Source organism: Nyctereutes procyonoides, unplaced genomic scaffold, assembly GCF_905146905.1.
Source record: "Nyctereutes procyonoides isolate TBG_1078 unplaced genomic scaffold, NYPRO_anot_genome, whole genome shotgun sequence".
Classification (NCBI taxonomy): Eukaryota; Metazoa; Chordata; class Mammalia; order Carnivora; family Canidae; genus Nyctereutes; species Nyctereutes procyonoides.
In genome coordinates, this window is record NW_026575048.1 from 21,757,387 (window position 1) to 21,779,418 (window position 22,032).

The 22,032-nt window shown below is 35.8% G+C and overlaps 1 protein-coding gene across 3 annotated transcripts in view; it reads left to right on the forward strand.

The window, feature by feature from the left end:
* BABAM2 (BRISC and BRCA1 A complex member 2) overlaps window positions 1–22,032 on the forward strand; it is a 408,818-nt gene that overhangs the window by 33,359 nt on the left and 353,427 nt on the right. For all 3 annotated transcript variants that reach the window (XM_055326951.1, XM_055326952.1, XM_055326953.1), the window contains exon 3: window positions 8,145–8,221. In XM_055326951.1, the coding sequence (XP_055182926.1) occupies window positions 8,145–8,221 (77 nt within the window). The remainder of the gene's footprint in view (window positions 1–8,144; window positions 8,222–22,032) is intronic.

Consider the following 22,032-nt stretch of genomic DNA (forward strand, 5'->3'; position numbering starts at 1 on the left):
TCTTGTTCTCTGTCTCAAAAGGAAAAATGTAACATTTTGTTATTAAATGTGATCTTGTTATAGGTTTTTTTTGTAGATGGTCTTTATCATATTAAGGAATAGTTCCTTTTTTATCCTTATTTTCTTTTTTTATCCTTTTCAAAGTCTTTAAAATCATAAATAGATATTTAATTTTATCAAATATTTATCCTGTACTAATTGAGATAATCCTATTAATTTTCTCTTTTATTCTGTTAACAGAGTGAAGTAAGTGCACATATTAGAAAAGAAGAAAGAACATTAATGAGCTAAGCATCTGTCTCAAAATATTAAGATTTTCCCCCTCCCAGTTAACTGTTAAAAATAGTTTTTGAAACTCTCATTCCTACTGGAATCATACTGTAAATTAAACCATGTTTTTGTTATAGGAACACCTACTAACACTTAAAAACGTTCCCTACTTTAGGATTGAAGTCTATCATTTATAAATGGAGATACAGCATATAAACTGGGAAGAACAGTTGATGCCACATGAACTGGCAAACACTTTTTTTGAATATTTTAATTTTATAATTTTTAAAACATTCTGAGCTGAGTCACATATTTTGGTAATGGCATTTTGGAATCCTATGCTAAGAACTGAATCCATCACTTTCTAGTAGGGCCTAGAAATAGATTTCAGGCTTTGGAGATGTAGAGGATATATTTGGTGTATCAGGAACATCATATGTCATCAAGCAAATAGTGCCATTCTTCTGAACGATGTAAAAAAATCTCAGTGCAATGTTTTTTGGTCCTTTTTTACCTATTTTAATTCATGAGTCCCCTTGTAGAAAGCCTAAATTTGACCCAGCAGGTTTTTGATGGGCCAAAACTCCCTTCTCATAAGGCTGAGAGTGTAAGATCCTGTGAGTCAGAAGTTGAGATGGCTTTGCAGATCAGATGACTGTTTTGCAGATGATTTGGTAGCTGTTGAGATAGCCTGAGGCACTCTTCAAGCTTCTTTGCTGTGCCTTTCAGTCTGGAAGCTGTGATAATTTTGAAAATGCTTTAGTCTGAGTGGAATCATTGATGATAGAGTTAACTCAGAGGAAAGAAATTCTGTAAAATGAAAAGGTTGGTAAATATGAGCTAACAAGAATCCATTCTAATTTGTGACTTCACATTCATGTAGCAGCCAGTTATTGGTCTCTGAGCTGATCTTGTTTCATAGTTACCTGTGATTTTAGGTTGCCAAAGCTGAGGACTTCCTTCTCAGCTGCTGGTGAATATTGTTGGTTAAGCACAAACGTCATTATCAAGAAAACAGGAAGCTATGTAGGAGAACGTGCCAAGTGGTAAATTAATAGCGTAAAGGAAACTGACGTAGACTCAGGGAAGGAACCCTGGACTCATCTACTTTGTTCTTTTCTAATGGCTTGCAGAGGAGAAATGTTTTAAATCACTCTTTTTCCAGAAAGCATTATCGAATAATAGAGTTAGTATCAAATTAGAAAGCATGTATTTTGCATTCTCTTAAAAATGCTAATGTCTTAAAGGTTGTAGAATATTTTTGTATAACTGTTAATCAAGATTAATTCTTGGCTGTCACTAAAATCCTATAAACTGTAGTGAAATTGCCAACTTTTCCTGTTTGTAGCAATACCTTAATAATTTGAGTCAGATCTCAGGAACTATGAATAAGTAATAATTTAAAGATGATTCAAATCCAAATTTACTTTCACTGTTTGTTTAAAGGGCTTGCTAAATAAGTTAATAGTGTTAACATTGCAGAGCCTTGTTTAATCAAATTAGGAGCACCTTGTTCCTGCCTTTGCATCATTGATTTACATGTGTATACAGTTCTTATACTTATTACTGATTAATCATTTTCATTTCACTGAAGCTCACGTGATAGAGCACTCTTTTTTGCAACATTCTGTCAGCTTTTACTTTTTATTATTTTAGGTACTTCATAAAGTGGCTTTTATTGACAAATTTATAATTCACATTTTTTACTAATTCTGATGGTTTCCCCTTTAATTATTGAAAGATGATTGAGAGTTTAAGAAAATAGGCCCTGGGGGATCTCTGGGTGGCTCAGCAGTTTAGCACCTGCCTTCGGCCCAGGGCGTGATCCTGGAGACCCAGGATCCAGTCCCACATCGGGCTCCCTGCATGGAGCCTGCTTCTCCCTCTGCCTATGTCTCTGCTTCCCTCTTTGTGTCTCTCATGAATGAATAAATAAAATCTAAAAAAAAAAAAAAAAAAAAAAAGAAGAGAATAGGCCCTGGAGCCAGACATCCTAGGTTTGGATCTAAGCTCTGTCACTAACTAGCAAGATACTGTGCCTCAGTTTGCTCATCTGTAAAGTGGAGGTAATAATAGCATCTTTCTCTGAAGGTTGCTTTGGGTTTGAATAGTTCAGTCTAATTAAAGAATTTAGAATAGTACCTGCCACATAGCAAATGCTTTATAAATGTTAACACCTTTTGTCATTATTTATTGTGAAAATAGAGTAATTTTAGGAAGTGACTTTAAATATAAATTCTGGGTCACACATACAGCCCTTCAAAGGGAGGACCTTTTACAAATAATCGTACTTTGGTCTCAGAGGTGAGGTTAAGAGCATCTTCCCAACTCCAGTAAAATCATTAGTTTATGTCATGAAAAGAGCCCCAGACTGGGAGTCAAAGTTTATGCATTCACTTATCAAACCTTTATCTCCATGCATGGTTGATGGAATGAATATCCATGTCCCGAACACCAGTGCTGGCTGCTGGAGATTTACAGATGACCAAATATGCCTAAGTCAGAGAGACTGAAATGTGACCAGAGCACCCTGGGAATGGTTCCTGGTCCCCATGTTCTCACTAGCACATGTGAGACCCTTGGGTTTCACTGTCATCATCTATAAAATGACAGTTTTGAGTTTAGTGTATGATGTTAAGTATGTGCTATAATGTCATTAGTGCTAGATGCTTAGTATGGTGCTAGATGCTACACTAGGACATTATAAAAAGTATAAAACTGTTTTGGCACTATGAATCCTATGATGTGGTTGGGAGGACAAACTACAATTGGAAAATAGATAAAGAATAATCTTGGGAGTCGTGATTAGATGTAAGGTAAGATATGGTAGGGACAAGAGTATATGGAGGTAGTATGCTAAACATTTTACTGTATCTGTGGTTAGCTGGCTGTAATTTCTGTAATAAAGTACCATAGTAAACTACCGGTTCTGATGTGATCAGGGATTCCCACTTGATACTTCCCACTTTTGGAATCTGTAGAATGTGGTAGTTTAACTTCCTCTAATCTCCCAGGTGTTAAACTTTAAAATGGTACATTCCCAGTATATTGAGGTAATTCCAATTTAGTAAAAGATATATTTTTAAAGCATAGTCTTCATGCCAAAATTTTTTTTCCCAATCTAATGCCGTGATGTTTTTTGTCTTCATCACTGTTGTATTCTGTGCACCTAGCACAGTGCCTGACAAGTGGTAAGCGCTCGGGAAATTTAGTTGAGAGACAAATTGAGAGTTACATTTTGATCGTCAGAAATTTTTAAATCATTTAAAGTTAACTTATTACTTAAAGATACTCCGTTTGGAATATTGGTTTTTAACTCTTAGATCTGTGTTAGGACAAGTTGCCACTATACAAATATAATTTTAATGAAGCCAGCAGCTGGGTTATTTAGTAGCTTTTTTGTACTTATATAAGGAAACGATTTTCTAGATGAATGAACTTCTCCACTATATTAGTTATCTGTTGATGACGTCTGATTGCAGTATCCTGGGAGACCTTACACCAGAACTGCTCAGTCAGGCCATTCCCAAACTCTGACACAATGAAACCATGAAGGATAATAAGTATTAGTGGTGTGAAATTTTGACATACAATATAAAGACCTCTCTATATATTTTACTTGAAGACTTCATCAGCAGATTACCCTTGCAGTTTTTCCTTCTCACTAAAGAGTGAAGCTCTTTTTTTTTTTAATTTTTTTTATTTTTTTTTTAAGAGTGAAGCTCTTTAGAGGAAAAAGATAAGTCAAGCCATCTAGTCAAATATAAAAATGATCCAGTTAACTTTAAAATATTTATTTAAATATAAAATAGTCCATGTTCATCATAAAAATCAAAGCAGCACAGAAATGTAATCAAAGAATGTTGTAAAAATTACCCCAAATCCTGCCATACTTTGGTGACTCTCCTGAAATCTGTTTATGTGGATAGACACACACACACACACACACACACACACACACACACACACAGATTTCTCTTTTCCATAAGTGGAATCTTACTGTTCATATGTATTCTTTGATCTTTTTTAACCCATGCCCTTTCTTGAGTAACAGAAAAACTAATGCCGTCCTTGAATGTGATTTGAAATTTCATAGTAAATTAAATACGTGACCAAAACCAACTTTATTTATGTATATATTTATTTATTTATTTATATTTTATTTATTTATTCATGAGAAAAACACAGAGAGCGAGAGGCAGAGACACAGGCAGAGAGAGAAGCAGGCTCCATGCAGGGAGCCTGACGTGGGACAGGATCCCAGGTCTCCAGGATCACGTCCTAGGCTGAAGGTGGCACTAAACCGCTGAGCCATTGGGGCTGCCCCAAAACCAACTTTAGGCAGAAGTAATTTTAAAGAAGGGGAAACATTTTAGTTTAATCTTAGAACCTTTAAGTAACATGACATTGGTTTATTTCCCATAAAGCTGTTTAACCTGGGTAATATGGAAGATAGAGCATAATAGATATTTAAAATATTTGTTCAACATTTCATTTGAGAAACTGAGTTCTGTGTAGGGGAGAGAGACCTGCTAATGGCAGCGTAGTCTTTGCCCTGTTTCCTTGAACAGTTAAGCTCTTGGCCCTAAATTCCTATAGCAAAACAGAAACCTGCAATTAACTAGAGATTAGCCATTTTAACTTGGGAATGCTCTCTGGGTAGTATGGCCTCTGCCCTTGTCCCCACACCAAGTGAGTGATCTTTTCAACAATACACAACACTCACTCTGAAGTCAGTTTTGGCAGATTTTTCTTCTGTCTTCTCTGTGATGTTTTCATGGCTCTTATGGATTGGCAGGCCTACCCATTACTCTGGCTCTGTTTCCATATATGATTTGGCTGTTGTCTCATACCATCTACTCTTGATTGCCCTTCTTCCTAAACTTGCTTCCCTCCTAGATGACCTTCCTGAGTAAATCCACATCTTTCCATTGGCACTGCTGCTCCCCTAGTTGAAGTATCCATCATCTTTCTTTCCTGAAATGGATTCCTCTTGGTTTTTGTTTGACATCCTTACAATCTCTTTGTCTTGTCCTTAGAGTAGGCGGGATGATCTCTTAAAAAGCACAAAATCAGATACTATTACTGTTCTTAAAACCCTCCTTTGGGCTTGGAATAAAATCTGAATTAATTGCCACCACCTACAAGGCTCTGCAAGATCTGTCTTGCTTACCCCTTGTCCTGATCTCTTGCTGTTCTCTCCCTTATTCATTCACTCTGCTTTAGTTGCATCGCTCAGACATACCAAGATTTTTTCCCTGAGATCTATCAGACTTTTTCCTGCCTTCACGCCTTTGCACCAGCTGTATCCTCTGCCTAGAGGGCTCTGGCCCAGAACTGGCCCTGGTGGGACCCTTGGTGATAGTTATGTAGGTTTCAGATTTCACCTCCTGGGAAGGAGGTCTTCTCTAGTCTTCCGGGGCAATATAGCTCCTGTTCCACTGCAACACTGGTTTATTTTCTTTATAACATTTAGCAATCTTGAACCATCTTTATTTCTTTGTCTCTGGTTTATCCCTTCTTTTTCCCTTTGCCAGAATGTAAGTTCCATAGGACTGGAGATGTCTGTTTTGTCCACCCTGTATTCCTCACACATACAACAAACCTCAGTAAATCTTTCTACCCACCTAGGTGGAAAAAAAAAATCAGTGAGCGAATCACTCAGGTGGAGAAATGCACTTTTTAACACCCTAGGGTGTCTGGAGCCAACTGTTCACATAGGAAGGGAGGAGGGTGAAGGGGCAGAGCATAAAGCACTTTTTAGTCCTAGTTAAAGCATAAAGTAAATAACCCAAAAGGTGGTCCAAACAGTGAATATAACAACTCAGAAACTGATTTCACATTGAAGAAGGACGAGTTATTCAAACTAGAATCAAATTAATTGTGAGGATTTCCTGTACTATTAATAGCTTCAGTTGCTAAGCTATGTAAGATAGGTAGATAATTTGATCTTCAAAAAGAGATGCTCGATTGTGAATGGTGTTTATTTTTTATTGAAAAATAATTTTAAAGCATTGTTCTTTGAATATATGTAAGAGAAAAAATTCTTAGTGTTGCTTATAGGGTCATTTCTATCATTAGATCATAGTTTATATTTCATAATGCTTTAATTTATGTGTTTTCCAATAACTGCTGTTCTAGGGGCTAGAAAAGATTATACTATAAGGGAAATATTTTATTATTTCTTAAAGATTTTATTTATTTATTCATAAGAGGCACAGAGGGAGAGGCAAAGACATAGGCAGAGGGAGAAGCAGGCTATACACAGGGTGCCTGATGGGGGACTTGATCCCCACACTGGGGATCATGCTCTGAGCTGAAGGCAGACGCCTAACCTTGGAGCAACCCAGGTGCCTAAGAGAAATATTTTAGTACCTTTAATAAAATGTACCCCAAAGAATTTTTTATATTGAACGGTAAAGGAGAATGTGTTCTTAAAACCTGTAAGAAATTGAAAGAGGTTACTGTGCAGTTACTAGAGCAACTTTGTTGTTTCATTTGTAAACTGGTGTTTTTTAATTATCCCCTAAAGATAAGAGGAATAATCATCCTAGTGATTTATGTTAAATACATCTGAGTTAAACTTTCCATCTGGTCTTTTCTCTTTCACACTCAGATAGTTTTGGGAAAAAGTAATGGTAAATCTGAGATCTGAATTAGTTTTTTTAAGTCAATTTTTTTTTTTTTTGAGAAAGAGCACGTGCATGCATGCCCAGGCTTTTTAAAAATTCTTTTTATTTTTTTATTTTTATTTTATTTTATTTATTTATTTATTTTGCCCAGGCTTTTGAGTGGGGGAGGAGTAGAGGGGGTAGGGAGAGAGATAACCGCAGGCAGACTGCACTGAGCCTGGAGCCCTACAGGGGCTGGATCTCATGACCCTGAGATCTTGACCTGAGCCAAACTCAAGAGCCGACACTTAACCAACTGAGCCACCCAACTGTGTCCCTTAGAATCAGCATTTTTTAACTTTATTTTTAAATGACTATTGCCTTCAAGGTGGCCATCTAGGGAAGTGGTACATTTACTCTAACAATGCTTCCCGTTCCTTAAAATACCCTTTTCAGAGATGCCTCATAATCAGTATTGGAATTATGAAAGAATTTTGCATTTTTTATTTATAATTGAAAAACCTTGTTTTTAAAAACTAAATGAAGACTTATAATTTCCTCAGTTGACTTCATATTAATATTACACTGATTTATGAAGCCAGTACTGCTGTTATGCAGTTAAAGTTATGACTTGTGAGATCATGAACAAGATCTTGTAAATCTATGGAAAGAACAAAAAACATTGTATAACTTTGTGGAGTAACAGATTGAAAAGAAACCAAACTCGGACTAATTCAACCCCCTTTTAAATTTGCAATTTATCTGAAACCAAGGGCAGTGCATTGTGCTCTGCTGTAGATGGAAGTCACTGGGGTGCCAAATCCAGAGGAAGCACCTTACCTTTGGGGAGAGAGAATGATCTGGTGTCAGAAAAAAAGTGGACTCTTTTGGTTCTGAGCGAAAGAGGCTATTTAAAGTCTGTCCATAAAATTACTATTGCAATTCTTGACATCAAAGAGTACAGATCTGTTTTGGATGATACACTTCCTTTAAAATTCAAGATACACTTATTGGAGAGAGAGAAGTAGTTGAAGCTTTGTTGGTGTTTGTCATTAGAAAGCGTGTAAGTTTTATTGTGAGATAAATGGATTACTTGTTTTGGGGCAAGTCTTATTGTCTTGGCCTCCTTGACCATCAAGCACTTTTATTTTGTTTATAAGCCAATGTTTTAAACTTTGACCTATAAGGCTCACCTTTTACTTACTTTATTAAATATCACAAATATGTGGACTTTTTAAACAAAACCTTTTCTTTTCTTTAAAGCTGCACATCATTGACTCCTGGACCCAACTGTGACCGATTTAAACTACACATACCATATGCTGGAGAGACATTAAAATGTAAGTAAATGATGACTATTCTATTGAAAGTGTAGATTACAGTGCTAGTTGTCTGACTTTGTGCTTCCGTTTTTATTTCTGGCTAAGTGTTATCACTAGGATTTACCACTTTAAAAAAGTTTGTCTTTCAATCCTAGTTCTATTCAAAGTAAGGCAGTTGTCAGTGGTCAAAGTGACCTGTTTGCCTGAGTGCCTGAAATAGGCATTCACCGAAATTTTAAATTTTTAGGTCAATGCGATAATTCTTGTATTTTTGTTTTTCTCTATTGGCAGATCTTATGTAATATCCCATAGAGAGAGTCTACTGCTTTAAGATACCTGGTTATTTAGAAAATATATTTAGATAGAAATGGGTGCTCTGCACCACTCCTGGTAACTCCTTCCTGGAGCCAAGGCGGCCAAGAACCATTGTCATTGATGTACTTCTGATTGCTACCTGAGCATAAGAATCCTACTCTAGAGGTTCTTTCACAGGTTAGGAATGCTAACAGGTTTCTTCTTTTATAGCAAGGGTCAGAAATGCAAATGGCTACCACAGCTGGACTGGTAACCGAAATGAGGGGAGGGAGCAGGCTAGGTGTGGTGGGGCACACCTACCCTTCTTGAGGGGACTGCCTCTGTTGATTTCTCTGTTGAGAAAAAATGGAAATCCAGATCAGTTTTGGATGCTGACTACTTTTTCAAAAATTAAAAACGGCATGAGCCAACATAATGCATATCCAACCAAATGTGTGTAGGGTGTGGCTGGAGCTCTTGGACCACTAGTTTGTGACCTTGATAAATAGTAGGTGAGACCTACCCTTGGATTTAGTCCACCATCCACAATACCTGCCTTGGTTGTATCAGCCCTTTTCTGCTGTTATGACAATTGCTGATGCTCTAGCCCAGTGTGGAATTAATGGTGGCTTTGGTCACTCAATCTCACCAGGAATTTTCTCTCTTAAGCGTATTCTTGTAGTAAACAGGGTATTGGGATCTCTCCATTCTTAAAAAGAAGAATAAAGAACATAAATGTTCAAGATGGGACAGATGAGTAAATAGTGCCTTTCAGACTGTGGACTGTGTTTTATAATTACAGGCCACCAGGGGCCACATCTTAGTATTCTGTAGAATCACAAATGAAGTATTAAGTGAAAAATATAGGACATGCTAACTTGTGAACCTGGCATTGTTAGATCATTCTCTGGAAACCATTAAAATACATAAGAATTTCAGCTGCCTGAGATAAGATAGTATGACATTCTAGATTGTGACTATTTTTGAAAAAAATATTAACTAAATTTAAAAGAAATAATCAAAGTGAATCATTCACATGGTAAAAAATGTAAAAAGTTCAGAAATTTTTTACACATGAAAGCAGTAGTCCTCTGTGACATTTCTTCCCAAGTTTAGTCCTCTTTCCCAAGGGAAGCACTTAAATTTTGTTGTTGTTGTTTCAGTATGTAGTTCTTCTGGGGATGATTGCTGTATGTCTAAATAATGTTTATGCCCTCTGTTTCTTTACTTGCCAATTTTAGATATTGTTATCTTTTGACTTCCTGCCCTGATACATGAGGCATCAGCCCTGTTTTCACCATGCTCTTTATCTTTCTCTTTCCTTCCCTTTAATGTAGTTATATCATCACTGTTGGTTCCTATGGCTAACAGTGTTCCTATGTTGGTTACCCTGTGGCTAAACATTTTTCCTTTCTTTTTTTTTAAGGATCTTTTTGAGCATCGTATGGTACAGTTAAATGAACAGCCCCTAGAACATTCTTTGTAAGTGGCACACAGTTAGCACTGTTGTTATGTAAGCACAGTCTCTGGGTTAGTATATTTTTATTTAGTTTCCCGTGAACCAGAGAGTGTCTTTTTGGCTCCTTACTTGTGAGATGAATATATTAGCTTCTGCCCTTCTCTCCATTCCTCTTCTTTCACCTCCTAACTTTTGTATTATTTTCCTTTGGTAGTGTCAACATTAATAACTTATTGTCTGTTTCAAAGCTAGAGTTATCTTCTGTGCTTTGTTTATAAATTGCTTGAATGAATGATCTGTAGGCCTGCTCCTATTCAGTTATCACTGTGGGGTTTACCTGCTTTATTTATTCTTTTGGATTTGACCATGTTTTGTAGAGTCTATGTATTGAAAATTCTGTGTTTTGTGGGATTAAAGCATAATTGTTGGAACACAGTCAGATACCTTGCTTTGATTCCATTCCTCTCTCTACTTTTTCTGTAGCCCTTCTGAGAATTTTTACTTAACCATAGTTGTAATTAGGTATCTTAGTTTCTAAGAGCTCTTTTTTGCTCTTGCTCTCTGCTCCTCTTTCACAACGTCTTGTTCTTATTTTTTGAATACAATGTCTTGAAAGCTTTCAGAGAATGTAACTTTTTAAAAAGGTTTTCTTAATTATTTAAATTTTCCCCAGGGATTGTATTTTTGTTTGTTTATCATTTTCCCTTCTCTATTATTCTGTAGTCTTTCCTTAAATAAGAGTTGGGTTTTGGTTGTCTGCTTACATTTACGACAGACAAAAAAACTGATTAAGACTTCTGTATGGGTGAACCAAGCTTATTCATAGGTTAATGGTAGGCTGCCTCTTAGTATGAGAAAACCCTATGTGTTGTATCAAGGAGTTCACCTGTTCCTGGCACTCCCTTAAATCATTGTTTCTTTAGAAAATCCCCTACATTTTTTTTAGGAGGGGGCATACACATGGCTACCATGCCATTTTTGGGGGACAGGTATCATAGACTATTCCCCATGGAGCTTTACGTTAATTTCCCCATTCTTGGCCCCATTTTTCATTCTTTCCTTTCTATGTACTGGATGACTACAAGTTTCTATGGGTTTACCAGGACAGATGGCTTCCCCCTCATCAGTAGCCTTTTTCTCATGTTATTGTAACCAGAGCTTTCCCTGCCCTGTCTCATTAGTTACTACTCTTCCATCTGCATTCTGCCTCCTAGGCATTTGTTGAAATTGTTCATCTACGGATTGCTACTCTTTTCCCTTTCTCTTTGCTTGATACTGTTTTGGATTCTTATTTTCTCTGTTTTATTATCATTTAATGGAAGGGTGGGTCTTACAAAGGAGAAGAAATAAATGTGTGTGTAGTCCACAGTCTTGAAACAGAAATAATGTTAGATATTGTATCTTCTTGTTAGATATTGTTATCTTCTCAAAGATGTTAATTGCTGTATGAATTTGTGTTAGAAAGCATTTACTAATATTCTATATCCTGTCATTACTGTAAGATTTTCACAGGAAACCTCTTATAACATTGATGATTCTGGTATTTGGACTGATATTCACCATATAAGTTAATTATGTCCTATTAAGCTACTGCTGTATGTAATAATATGTACTAGGGACTTAATTTAAGCCATAGAATACTCTGTAATAATTCAGTAAAAAGGGATCCCTGGGTGGCGCAGCGGTTTGGCGCCTGCCTTTGGCCCAGGGCGCGATCCTGGAGACCCGGGATCGAATCCCACGTCGGGCTCCCAGTGCATGGAGCCTGCTTCTCCATCTGCCTGTGTCTCTGCCTCTCTCTCTCTCTCTCACTGTGTGCCTATCATAAATAAATAAAATAAAAATAAATTAAAAAAAAAAAAGAATTAAAAAAAAATAATTCAGTAAAAAAATGAACTTTGTATATTGAGGTTCTTCCACATTAAGGTGAGTCCGTATTCTAGCCTTACACAGCCCATAGCCAAATAAAAGGAAAAGATACTTGATTATGCACTATATTTATAAAAGTCCATTCAATTGGAAGAATGAGTGTAGTTTTTTTCTTCTGAAATTCTGGACATTCTTTAGGAAGGCGTTCTAAAGGATGTTGGTCATATGATTAAGTATAGTGTTAGAATCCCTTGCTTTAAAAAAATTATCTGTTAAACCCTAAAAGTGGTATACTTTGAGGTACCACAGTGCTTCACTATGGAAGCCAAACTCTAAACCTTTTAAAATTTCCAGATGGAAATTGTTTTTTTAATGGCTTTTTAAAATGTGATAGAATTGTCAAAAATAAATCAACTACATAAAATTATGAAACACAAGTCACTGTTCTCTGACAGTATGAAAATGGAAAAATTTACATGGAGAAAATCAAAACAAATACACAAACCTTTTGATATAGTTGAAACTTAAGATCAGTGGAACCATCTTTATTGACTAGTGTTTTGTGAATCTACCCACATAAATTTGTTCATGTCACTAATTATATAGCAAGATTATTTTACTTTCCTTAACTTGTATAATATTTAGGTTATAGTTATTTAACATTTCTTTCTTTCCACCTCATTTTAAAATTATTTCAAAATTATTTTTGTTTCCAATTATTTTAATAAATGTTTTTGTGAGGAGTTTGTAGAGTCATTATGGGTTGATTGTAGTAGTAATGTAGAACAATTATATATTTTATTAGCTTCAATAATTAGTATAGGTTTATTCTGTGTATGGTTTGAATCATGGAAACAGATAATTTACTGTTTCAGCCAAGTTTATTGTAAAAGAAATTATTCAGGGCAAATCATGAATTTGCAAAGAATCATTTTCCCCTCTTGGAGAACACGAAGATCTTGCATTGCTTTAAAAGTAATGTTAGACTCACTCCTTTTTCTTTTTTCTTTTTTTAACTCCTTCATTTTACTTTTAAAAAACCTGGCAAGGCCAAACACTTTTTACATATGTTTTTACTCCATCAGTTTTTATAACCTCAAATATATCATCTCCAAGATCAGTAAGGTCATAGTGGTTAATTATCACAAGATTTGTGATTGAATTCCACCTCCTACAACCAACACAATGTTCATCTTTAGATAATTAACTCTCATACTCTACAACAAATATTTTAACACATGTTTTCGAAAACAAATGTACAATACTGAAAGGTTATATAGTTTAATAGTCCTTGGAAAATAACACTCTGAGCCAACAGAAAAGCTCTTTGCCTTATTTAGGAAACAGACCCAGAATGAGACTTAATTTCATGGTAGTGAGAAATTGAATAAGTATCAATTTAAATTATATTCTGTGGTAACTACTAGATAAATATTTTTTAACTTTTACCTTTTTCTTTTCTCAGCACAGGGTGATGGCTAACCCAGGACTTTACAGTGTCAAAGCCAGTTATGTAAACAACTTCTTTATCTAAAGTTTCTCATTAAATCCTGTGGTGGGTGTTTTCAACTATAATTTTAACCAAGGCTGAATCAAAGTATTTGACACTTATAGTAATTTTATTTCATAACTTTAGTTCAGTGAACTTAGAGATAGAGACTGTTTTGTTTGTTAAATGATATCTTCAGGCCCTAGCCTAGCAAAGATATTCAATTCAATCTTTGTTGAAGGAATGGAGTGAATGCATGCATACATGAATTAATGAAGCTTAGTGTTCACATTTTTGTTGAAGTATAGTGTTATAAAGAATATGGCATTCTATTACTTGTATCAGTCTTTTACCAACAGAAATTCAGTCTTTAGAAGTTATTTATTCTGAAGGGAATTTGTAATTGGATCACTGCTCTTCATAATTCAGAAAAAAGGAAAAACAGAGTACTTTGTAGATTTGGAGTCTGTATCAATTTTGTCTTTTATGTATTTCACTTTGCCTTAAAGTAGATTAATGAAAATAGCATGTAACTAAAATTTATATTTTGAAATATTTTATATGTTAGAAAACAGTTCTTCTATAAATGTCTCCTCTGTGAATAAAGGAAACTGTGCAGTTAATAATGAGAATGAAAGACGAGGGAGAGGACATATTTCTCCCATGAATTCGTGAATTGATGCCTACAGAATTACCCACATTCAAAATTAAATCACTGAAATGAAAAAGACCAGAAGATTACAGTACATTAGGAATGATGTTCCTGTTTCTTCAGCTCTTTCAATGTGAAGAGACAACTGTTGGTCAGTGAAAGAGTTGCCAATTTTTGTAAGATTCTCATGCAAGATAACAAAGAATGTCTGAATTAAAGAGAAGTCCTTGAATTTCACAATTATATAGAAGAGACAGTTGGCACTTGAATAGTATTGAAAGAGTGAATCTTTGGTAATCAAGACTGACTTAAGAAAATACATGTTAAAGTGTAGGATGGTGCCACTTTATTTATTTATTTTTTAAAAAAGATTAATTCATGAGAGATGCACAGAGAGAGGCAGAGACATAGGTAGGGGGGGAAGGAGGCTCCCTGTAGGGAGCCTGATGTGGAACTTGATCCCAGGACTGCAGGATCATGACCTGAGCCAAAGGCAGATGCTCAAACGCTGAGCCACTTTAATGAGTCAGGATCATGTCACTTTAATGAGTGAAAATCTACTAGTTATAACAAAACTTAGAGAAAGAGCAATGAGCTTCATAAAAATGCATATTTGTAAATATAGCGGCCCTTGTCACTATATATAGCACTTAACTCTTAAAGAAATTATTGTTTGTGTTTTTGTAGACCCTATAAATATGGCAGGGAGTGAGGCTGTTTTCTTATTTTATTTTCAATCTCTAGCTTATTGCCTGGCATGTAGAGGGACTTGTTTAATAGGTATTAGTGGAATGCATTAACCATGTTCATTCTTTGGATCTGGCAATGGTGAGGTTTAACGAAGAAGTGACAGAACTTTGCAGTATTCTCAATTTTACAATTTCTTTGAATGCACCACTTACATAACTATATAAAGAGATTATTGAAATATTTTAAGTGTATTGAGCAAGTTTGTGGCCAGTAAATCAAACTGTTTGCTAACATTGGTTTCAAATTTAAAATTATCTTTTGTTTAAAATTTGTCTTTTTCATACTAACAATTTTTTCCTAATCAGGGACTGTTTGGTATAAGAAACCCATTGAAAGAAACATAAAGAGTTTGTTTGTTTTTCTGAGGAATTATATGAATTCCATGGTGCCCAAGGGCAGGAAGTATAGCCAGGTCTCAAGAGGGACTAGAACCTGGGACTAGCAGCAGGATGATAGACACCATTGCAGACAGTCAGCATCTGTCCTTGTTTGTCTGGCTCTTCCTCCTGTAGCATATCCTATTATTACTTTATTCATTTTATTTTTTCCCCCCTTCAGATTTCTCTGTTTCTCCTCACATAAAGTGGAAATGGCTGAGCCCCTTATGTGGTGACTCAGTTCAAGGCCACAAGAGACAGCCTATGGTCTTTGAGTCTAAATTCCTGTGAGAGAAAGTCTGATTGGCAGCTTGGACTGGATATTCACTCTTGATCCAGTGGTTTGACCAAGAGTTCTGGGTTATGGTTACAAGGGGGTAGTTTTAGCACAAGGTAGACATGAGCTGGGCAAGTACCCACAGAGGTATCGATTACACTGTTACAGGAATTCTTTCTAAAGAGCTTCCAAATGAAATTATAGACATTTCCCTTTTGTCTTTAACAATAGAAGCAGTATGGTTGTTTATCATTTGAGAGGAATGATGAACATTTCAAAGCCATTTGCTACAGAGTGAAGAAGTCATGCCAAAAAATTATCTCCAAAGGTTTTGAAGTGGAAAGACTTTCCCAGAGGAAAAGCCTTTTTTTTTTTCCAGAAGGAAAAGAAAAAAAAAAAAAAAAGAATTATGATTTGGATAATACTTTCTCTCCCATGTCCTCAGAGGGACATTGTAAAGTTGCTGTTCATTTCCAAGGCTTTGATACTACATCACTGCATTTAAATTTGTATGTTTTGGGGAATGCTTACAATAAAATGAAATCAACCTTAGAACTGCTATTTTTAAGTGGGATGTTTTGTTACACAATGGTCAGATGTATACAAGGATTTTTACAGACACGTTGCAAATAGTGTTCCAGAACTTCTATTTTATTGGATCTTGAAACTGAACTTCATGTTTGATTCTGTCTCCTTGGTGGCTTGACTGCTGTGTGTGTGTGTGTGTGTGTATGTATGTGCATTCACACTGGGCTTCTTGTACCTTGGATCTGTTACATACTGCTTTGTCTTATGCAGATGCATTTGTTAACTCAGAATGTTCTTTTTCCTCCCTCCCGGCCTTTGTCCTCTAAGATCTTTCTTAGGCAGCACTGTAGAGACACTCAGGGTCCTGACATTGACAGCTATCCAATAGAAACTGAACACTGGGATGGTAGCCCTGAAGGACCCAGTGGTGTTGTGGGGAGTGTTGCCCCAGCTGACAAAGATATTAAGGTCCTGTTGATTTTATCTTATCTAGAAGAATTTTGCACTTTGTTTGGTTTGTTACTATACCTTGTGTTTTGAATTTTGACTAGATCCAAAAGCTGGCTGCGGTGGCTATAGCTCTCAGCACTCTTTTTGGGTTGACAATGTGATTTCTTTCTTACATTGTCTAAAATAAATAATCTGTTTGGAAAATGTTAACTAAGTAATCTTTCTGCCTTAACCCTGTCCTCCTCCCTTTCAGTATTTGAGGACTGAATCCCTGAGCCTAGTATTCACGGCTGTCAGAGCCTGCCATTCCCTCTTCTCTGCCCCCATCGTTGGAGCTGAGCTGACGACAATCCATGTCAAAAGCTCACCAACAACCAATTTGCTCATTGTCCTTCTCCAGTACCCCTGTCTTTCCAGTTTCAGCTTTGTTTACACCGTTTTGGCATTAGTAGGTTGGGCCAAGGAAATCATAAAGTAGCCTGTTTTGGTGGCATATTAGGTTCTTCATTTGCACTCACAAATCTGCTGCTCTAATGGATGTGCTCTCTCTGGAGGCTCCTTGGCTGGCACCCTTCTTGTCTCCGAGATCACCTGCAGGGAGAGTAGGTGGTACTCGTTTTCAGTCTGACTTGTTACAGTTGAGCTAAGTAAAAAGTCGGACACTATGTCCAGGGACTTAGTATTTTGCATCATGCTGAGAGGCATTATAATTTTCTTGGGAGCATAGTTCATTTTACTTTTATTTTTATCTTTTTAAAAGATTCATTTACTTAAAGATTATTATTATCTAGCATTCACGGTATTTTTAGAGGCTAATTAGGGAGGCAGGTCACCTTTGATATAGTGAATGTTCTAAAAAACGCTCATGAAAGGCAAGTAAGAAGTGCTAATTTTGTGGATTAGACATGATTTCTCCTGTAGATTTTGAGGATTCCTTTGTCCTGGTATTTCAGAACATTTTATTTTCTTGGAATTCATGGAATGTTAGAAAAACTTCTGATTAAAGTTTATTAAAAAATAGCCGATAGATAATTGTTAAGATAACTTATTGAGCATTTATTTTGTAGAGAGGTAGGCTTATTTATATACATGATCTCATTTAATCATACAGTAATTCTGAGGTGGCAGTTTTTTTTTTTAAGACTTTTAAATTTATTTATTCATGAGAGACATAGAGAGAGAGGCAGAGACCTAGGCAGAGGGAGAAGCAGGCTCCATGCAGGGAGCCCGATGTGGGACTCGAACCTGGGTCTCCAGGATCATGCCCCAGGCTGAAGGCAGCACTAAACTGCTGAGCCACTGGGGCTGCCCTGAGGTGGCAATTTGTATTCCTTTCTTAAAATATTAACTTTATTGAGGTATAATTTCCATATAATAAAATATACCTATTTAAGATGTATACTTCAATACATTTTGTCAGTTGTAAATACCTGAGTGACTCAACCATAGTCAAGATACAGAACATTTCCATCCCCCAAAGATAGAGAACATTTCATTCCTTCTATAAGTTCATCTCCTCCACCACGATCCCTGCAATTCCTGAGCGTTCTTTCTGAAACTATAAAACAATTTTGCCTGTTTTAGAACTTCATATAAATGGAATCATATACGATGTAGTTTTTAGTGTCTGGCTTCTTTCATTCAGCATAATGTTTTTGAGATTCATCCATGTTATTCCTTGTATCAGTACTTTGTTTCTTTTATTGCTGCAGTATGACATTGTGTGGATATATGTGCCACAGTTTTTTTGTATTCATTCATCTAATGAAGGACATTTGCATTTTCAGGTTTTGGCTATTATGAATAAAGGTGCTATCATATTTTTGTACATGTCTTCTGTGGAGATTATGTCTTAATTTTCTTGGGTACCTACCTAGCAGTGGTATTGCTGTGTTGTAAGCTACATGTATGTTTATAAGTAATTGCTAACCTGTTTTCCAAAGTGGTTGTACTGTCTTACATTTCTACTAGTAATTTATGAGCAATCTAGTTATTCTATATTTTTGCCAAATTGAGTATTATTATTAATTATATCCATTCTAGTGGATGTGTAGTGGTATTTCATTGTAGTTTTATGTGCTATTGGCTATCCATTTATCTTTTGTTGTGAATGTCTGTTGACATCTTTTGCTCAACATTTTGATTGGATTGTTGGGCTTTTTGTTGAGTAATAGGTAGTCTTTATATTAGTCTAGAAAGAAGTTGTTATTTTGTCAATATATTCTTACAATCTGTGGCTTCCCTTTTTATTTTCTTAATGATGTCTTTCCAACAGCAGAAGTTTTTAATATTGATGAAGTCCAGTGTAATAGTTTTTTCTTTCATAGTTCGTACTTTTGGTTTTTTGTTTAAGAAATCTTTGCCTACCTGAAAGTCTTAAGGGTTTTTCCTAGGGAGTTTTATATTTTTACTTTTGACGTTTTGGTCTATGATCTATTTTGAATTAATTTTGACCATATATATGTTAATTAACCATTTAAGTGTGAGTCTATTTCTGGACTTTATGTTATATTATTCCACTGATGTATCATCTATCCTCATGTAATATAAGTTACCAAAATAACTTATATTATTCCACTGATGTATCATCTATCCTCATATCCACTGCTTCAATTACTATAGCTTTATAGGAAGTCTTTAAATTAGGTAGTGTAAGTTCTACAACTTTTTAAATAACTTAAAAAAAAACTGTTTTGGGTATCTTAGGTCTTTAGTATATCCATAGAAATTTTAGAATCAGCTTGTCAAATGTCTGCAGAGATCCTGCTGAAATTACATTGAATCTGAAGATCTGTATGTAGAGAACTCAATCAAGTGTTCCAGTAGATGAAAATGATAGCCTCTCTATTATTAGGTCTTCTTTAATTTCTTCTGGTCTTATAGTTTTTTCATGAATAGGTCTTGAAAGTTGTCTTTGTTTTTTAACAAGTTTTTTTTTTTTTTTTTAAGCTTTTATTTGATCCTTGATTCGAGGATTCTGAGATCATGACCTAAGCTGAAGGTAGATGCTTAACCAGCTGAGTCACCGAAGTGCCCCTTGACAAATGTTCTTAAATTTACCTCAAAATATTTTATATTTTTGAGACTAATTTATAGCACATATAGATTTCTTTGAATTTTATCTAAGTCTTTGTTGCTAATCTATTGAAATATCATGGATTTTAGTATCCAAACCCTTGTATTGTTTCTGTGTCTTTAAGTTCACTTATTAGTTCCAGTAACTTTTTTGTAGGCTCCTTATATATTTTCTTCAAAAATAATCATGTTGCTTGTGAAAAAGACAGTTTTGCTTCTTCCTTTCCAATCTGTAGGATTTATATTTCGTATTCTTCCTTTATTGCACTGAATGGGCTCTCCAGCATAGTATTGAGTAGCAGTGATGAAATCAGACATCCTTGCCTTATTTCCAGCCTTAAGGGGAAGGTGTTTAGCGTTTCATCACTAAGCACAACTGTAGTTTCCCTTTATTAGTTTGAGAAAGTTGCCATTGTTTTTAACATGCCGAGAGTTTTTATTATGAAAAGATTGTTAATATGTTAAATGCTTTTTCTCTATTGGGATGTATTATCTCTTTTTTTTCTATTAATATGATGAGTAAACTGATTTTCAGATGTTAGACCATGTTGCATTCCTAGGGTTAATCGCACTTGATCATTATGTATTATCCTTCTTACATATTGCTGGACTTGCTTCATTCATATTCTTTTAAGGACGTTTGTATCTATATTTGGAGCTATTATTTCTGTACTTCTCTCATAGTTCTTTTGTATCCAAAAGTACAAACTTCCAGTTATAAAATAAATAAGTCTTGGGGATGTAATGTGTAATAGCAAAGTTATAATTCTATATTGCATATTTGAGAAAACACAAAAAGAAAGCCAATAGTGGCTTTACCCTTCACATTTCTCTTTTGATACCATTCACATTAATACCAATGATAACAACCCTGCCCAAACCAAACCAAACCAAACCAAACAAAAATCCTTGTTTTCCTTCTGCCTTTAGCTACAGGGCTAGGTTGTAAAAGGAAGGGAACAAAATGTTTTAGTAAGATCATGTCTTTAGTGATGGGGAATTAGAGCCGTTAAAAAACAACAACAACAACAACAACAACAACAAACAACTTAACCAAAAATATGGCAAAATACGAAGTTGGTGGCTAGAAGACTTAGGCCATTCCAGGGAGTTTTGTAGATTTGGGATTGTAGATGAAGACCAGATACATCTACTTTGTGAGGGGAATGAAAGACCAAGGGAGGAAATAGAATTAGCTTGAGGAGAGAGAGAATTGTTTTTTAAAATACACTCTTATGCGGTCTGAATAAAGTTTACGTTTCCCCCTTCCTGGGGCCTTAGAAATTAGAATCTTTTCATAGTACTGTCATACTATGCTTTTGATAGTGGTGCTGTAAGCCTAAGTTGATGTGGTTGTGTTCATTATATAGAAAAGTTACATACAACTCATCTCTAGTTAGTTCTCCTTTTGTACTTATGCCTAAACCTCTCCATCTGGAGAAGTGCCAATTTACCACTAAATTTAAATAAATAAGAACATTTCTCATCAATAGGGGTGGCAAATTTAGCCCCTCTTTACAGCACTGAGCAATTTATGACCATATGTTAAATACCATAAAACAGCTTTAAAGACTTGGTCCCTGGCCATTGCCAGATTGCACTGTAGGAGTACAGCAGCGCTGCGAGGGACTGGGAATGTTTCCTCCGGCCCTCGGAGGCCTCAGTAACTCACTGATGTCACAGCCAGAGAGGCCTGTTTTCAAACATTCCCTTTATAAAGGTGAAATACTAAAAGATTCCATTTTGGCATTTGGGTGCAAAGAAGGCAAGACTTCTTTTTGATTCTTAAGGGTCAAAATTAATATGGAAAGTGTTGTGTGGGAGAATGAGTAACTTGGCAGCAGTGAGTCCAGAAGGCAAGTCTAGGAATAGGTAGTAGATATCCTACTCATTCTTTTTCTTGGAGCATGAACTGGACTTTTATAAGGTATAAGCAAACCAAATATCACATGTTTCTAAATTGTTTTCCTTTTGCCAACTTTTATGGCATTAATATTCATGTTAAAAATGGTTATTAAAATTTTGTCCCATAGCTCTGCCAGTTGTAAGGATTTCTCTTCTTCCAGGAGGATGACTCATTATTTGGTGAGCTCCAAATATTAGTTTTTCTCCTTACCATCATCACAGGCTGTGAATCATTGATGGCATTTAGTGGGCTCGTGGCTGAGGGAATAAAGGACTGTGCCAGCAAACCTGGGAGTTTTGATCAAGTTGTGCTGCAGGACCTCAGCTGGACTTTTAACATGTGTTAAACTGCTGGTTCAGGCAGGGGGCAGTGTTAATAAATAGTACTGGGCACCAAAAAGCTTTCTACTAGATTTTTCTGACCATTTTTTTTCTGAAGGATAACTCTCCCTACAAAGGGAGATGATGAAATTTGGCTGTCAGAGGTCCAGGATTCCTAGCCTTCTTGACTATGCAAGTGTCAGCCCAAGGGCTGATTTCCTGTCACTTCCCGTGTGGTTTGTGCTACATCCTCTTTGCAGCAGATCAGTATTTAAGGTCATCGATCATAACTGCTATCCTGCAAAATCTTGGCAATTTGATCTCGGTTTACAGAAGGCAGCTGGCATACTTCTCTAGGAAGTGCAGCTGGAGAGTCCCAGCTC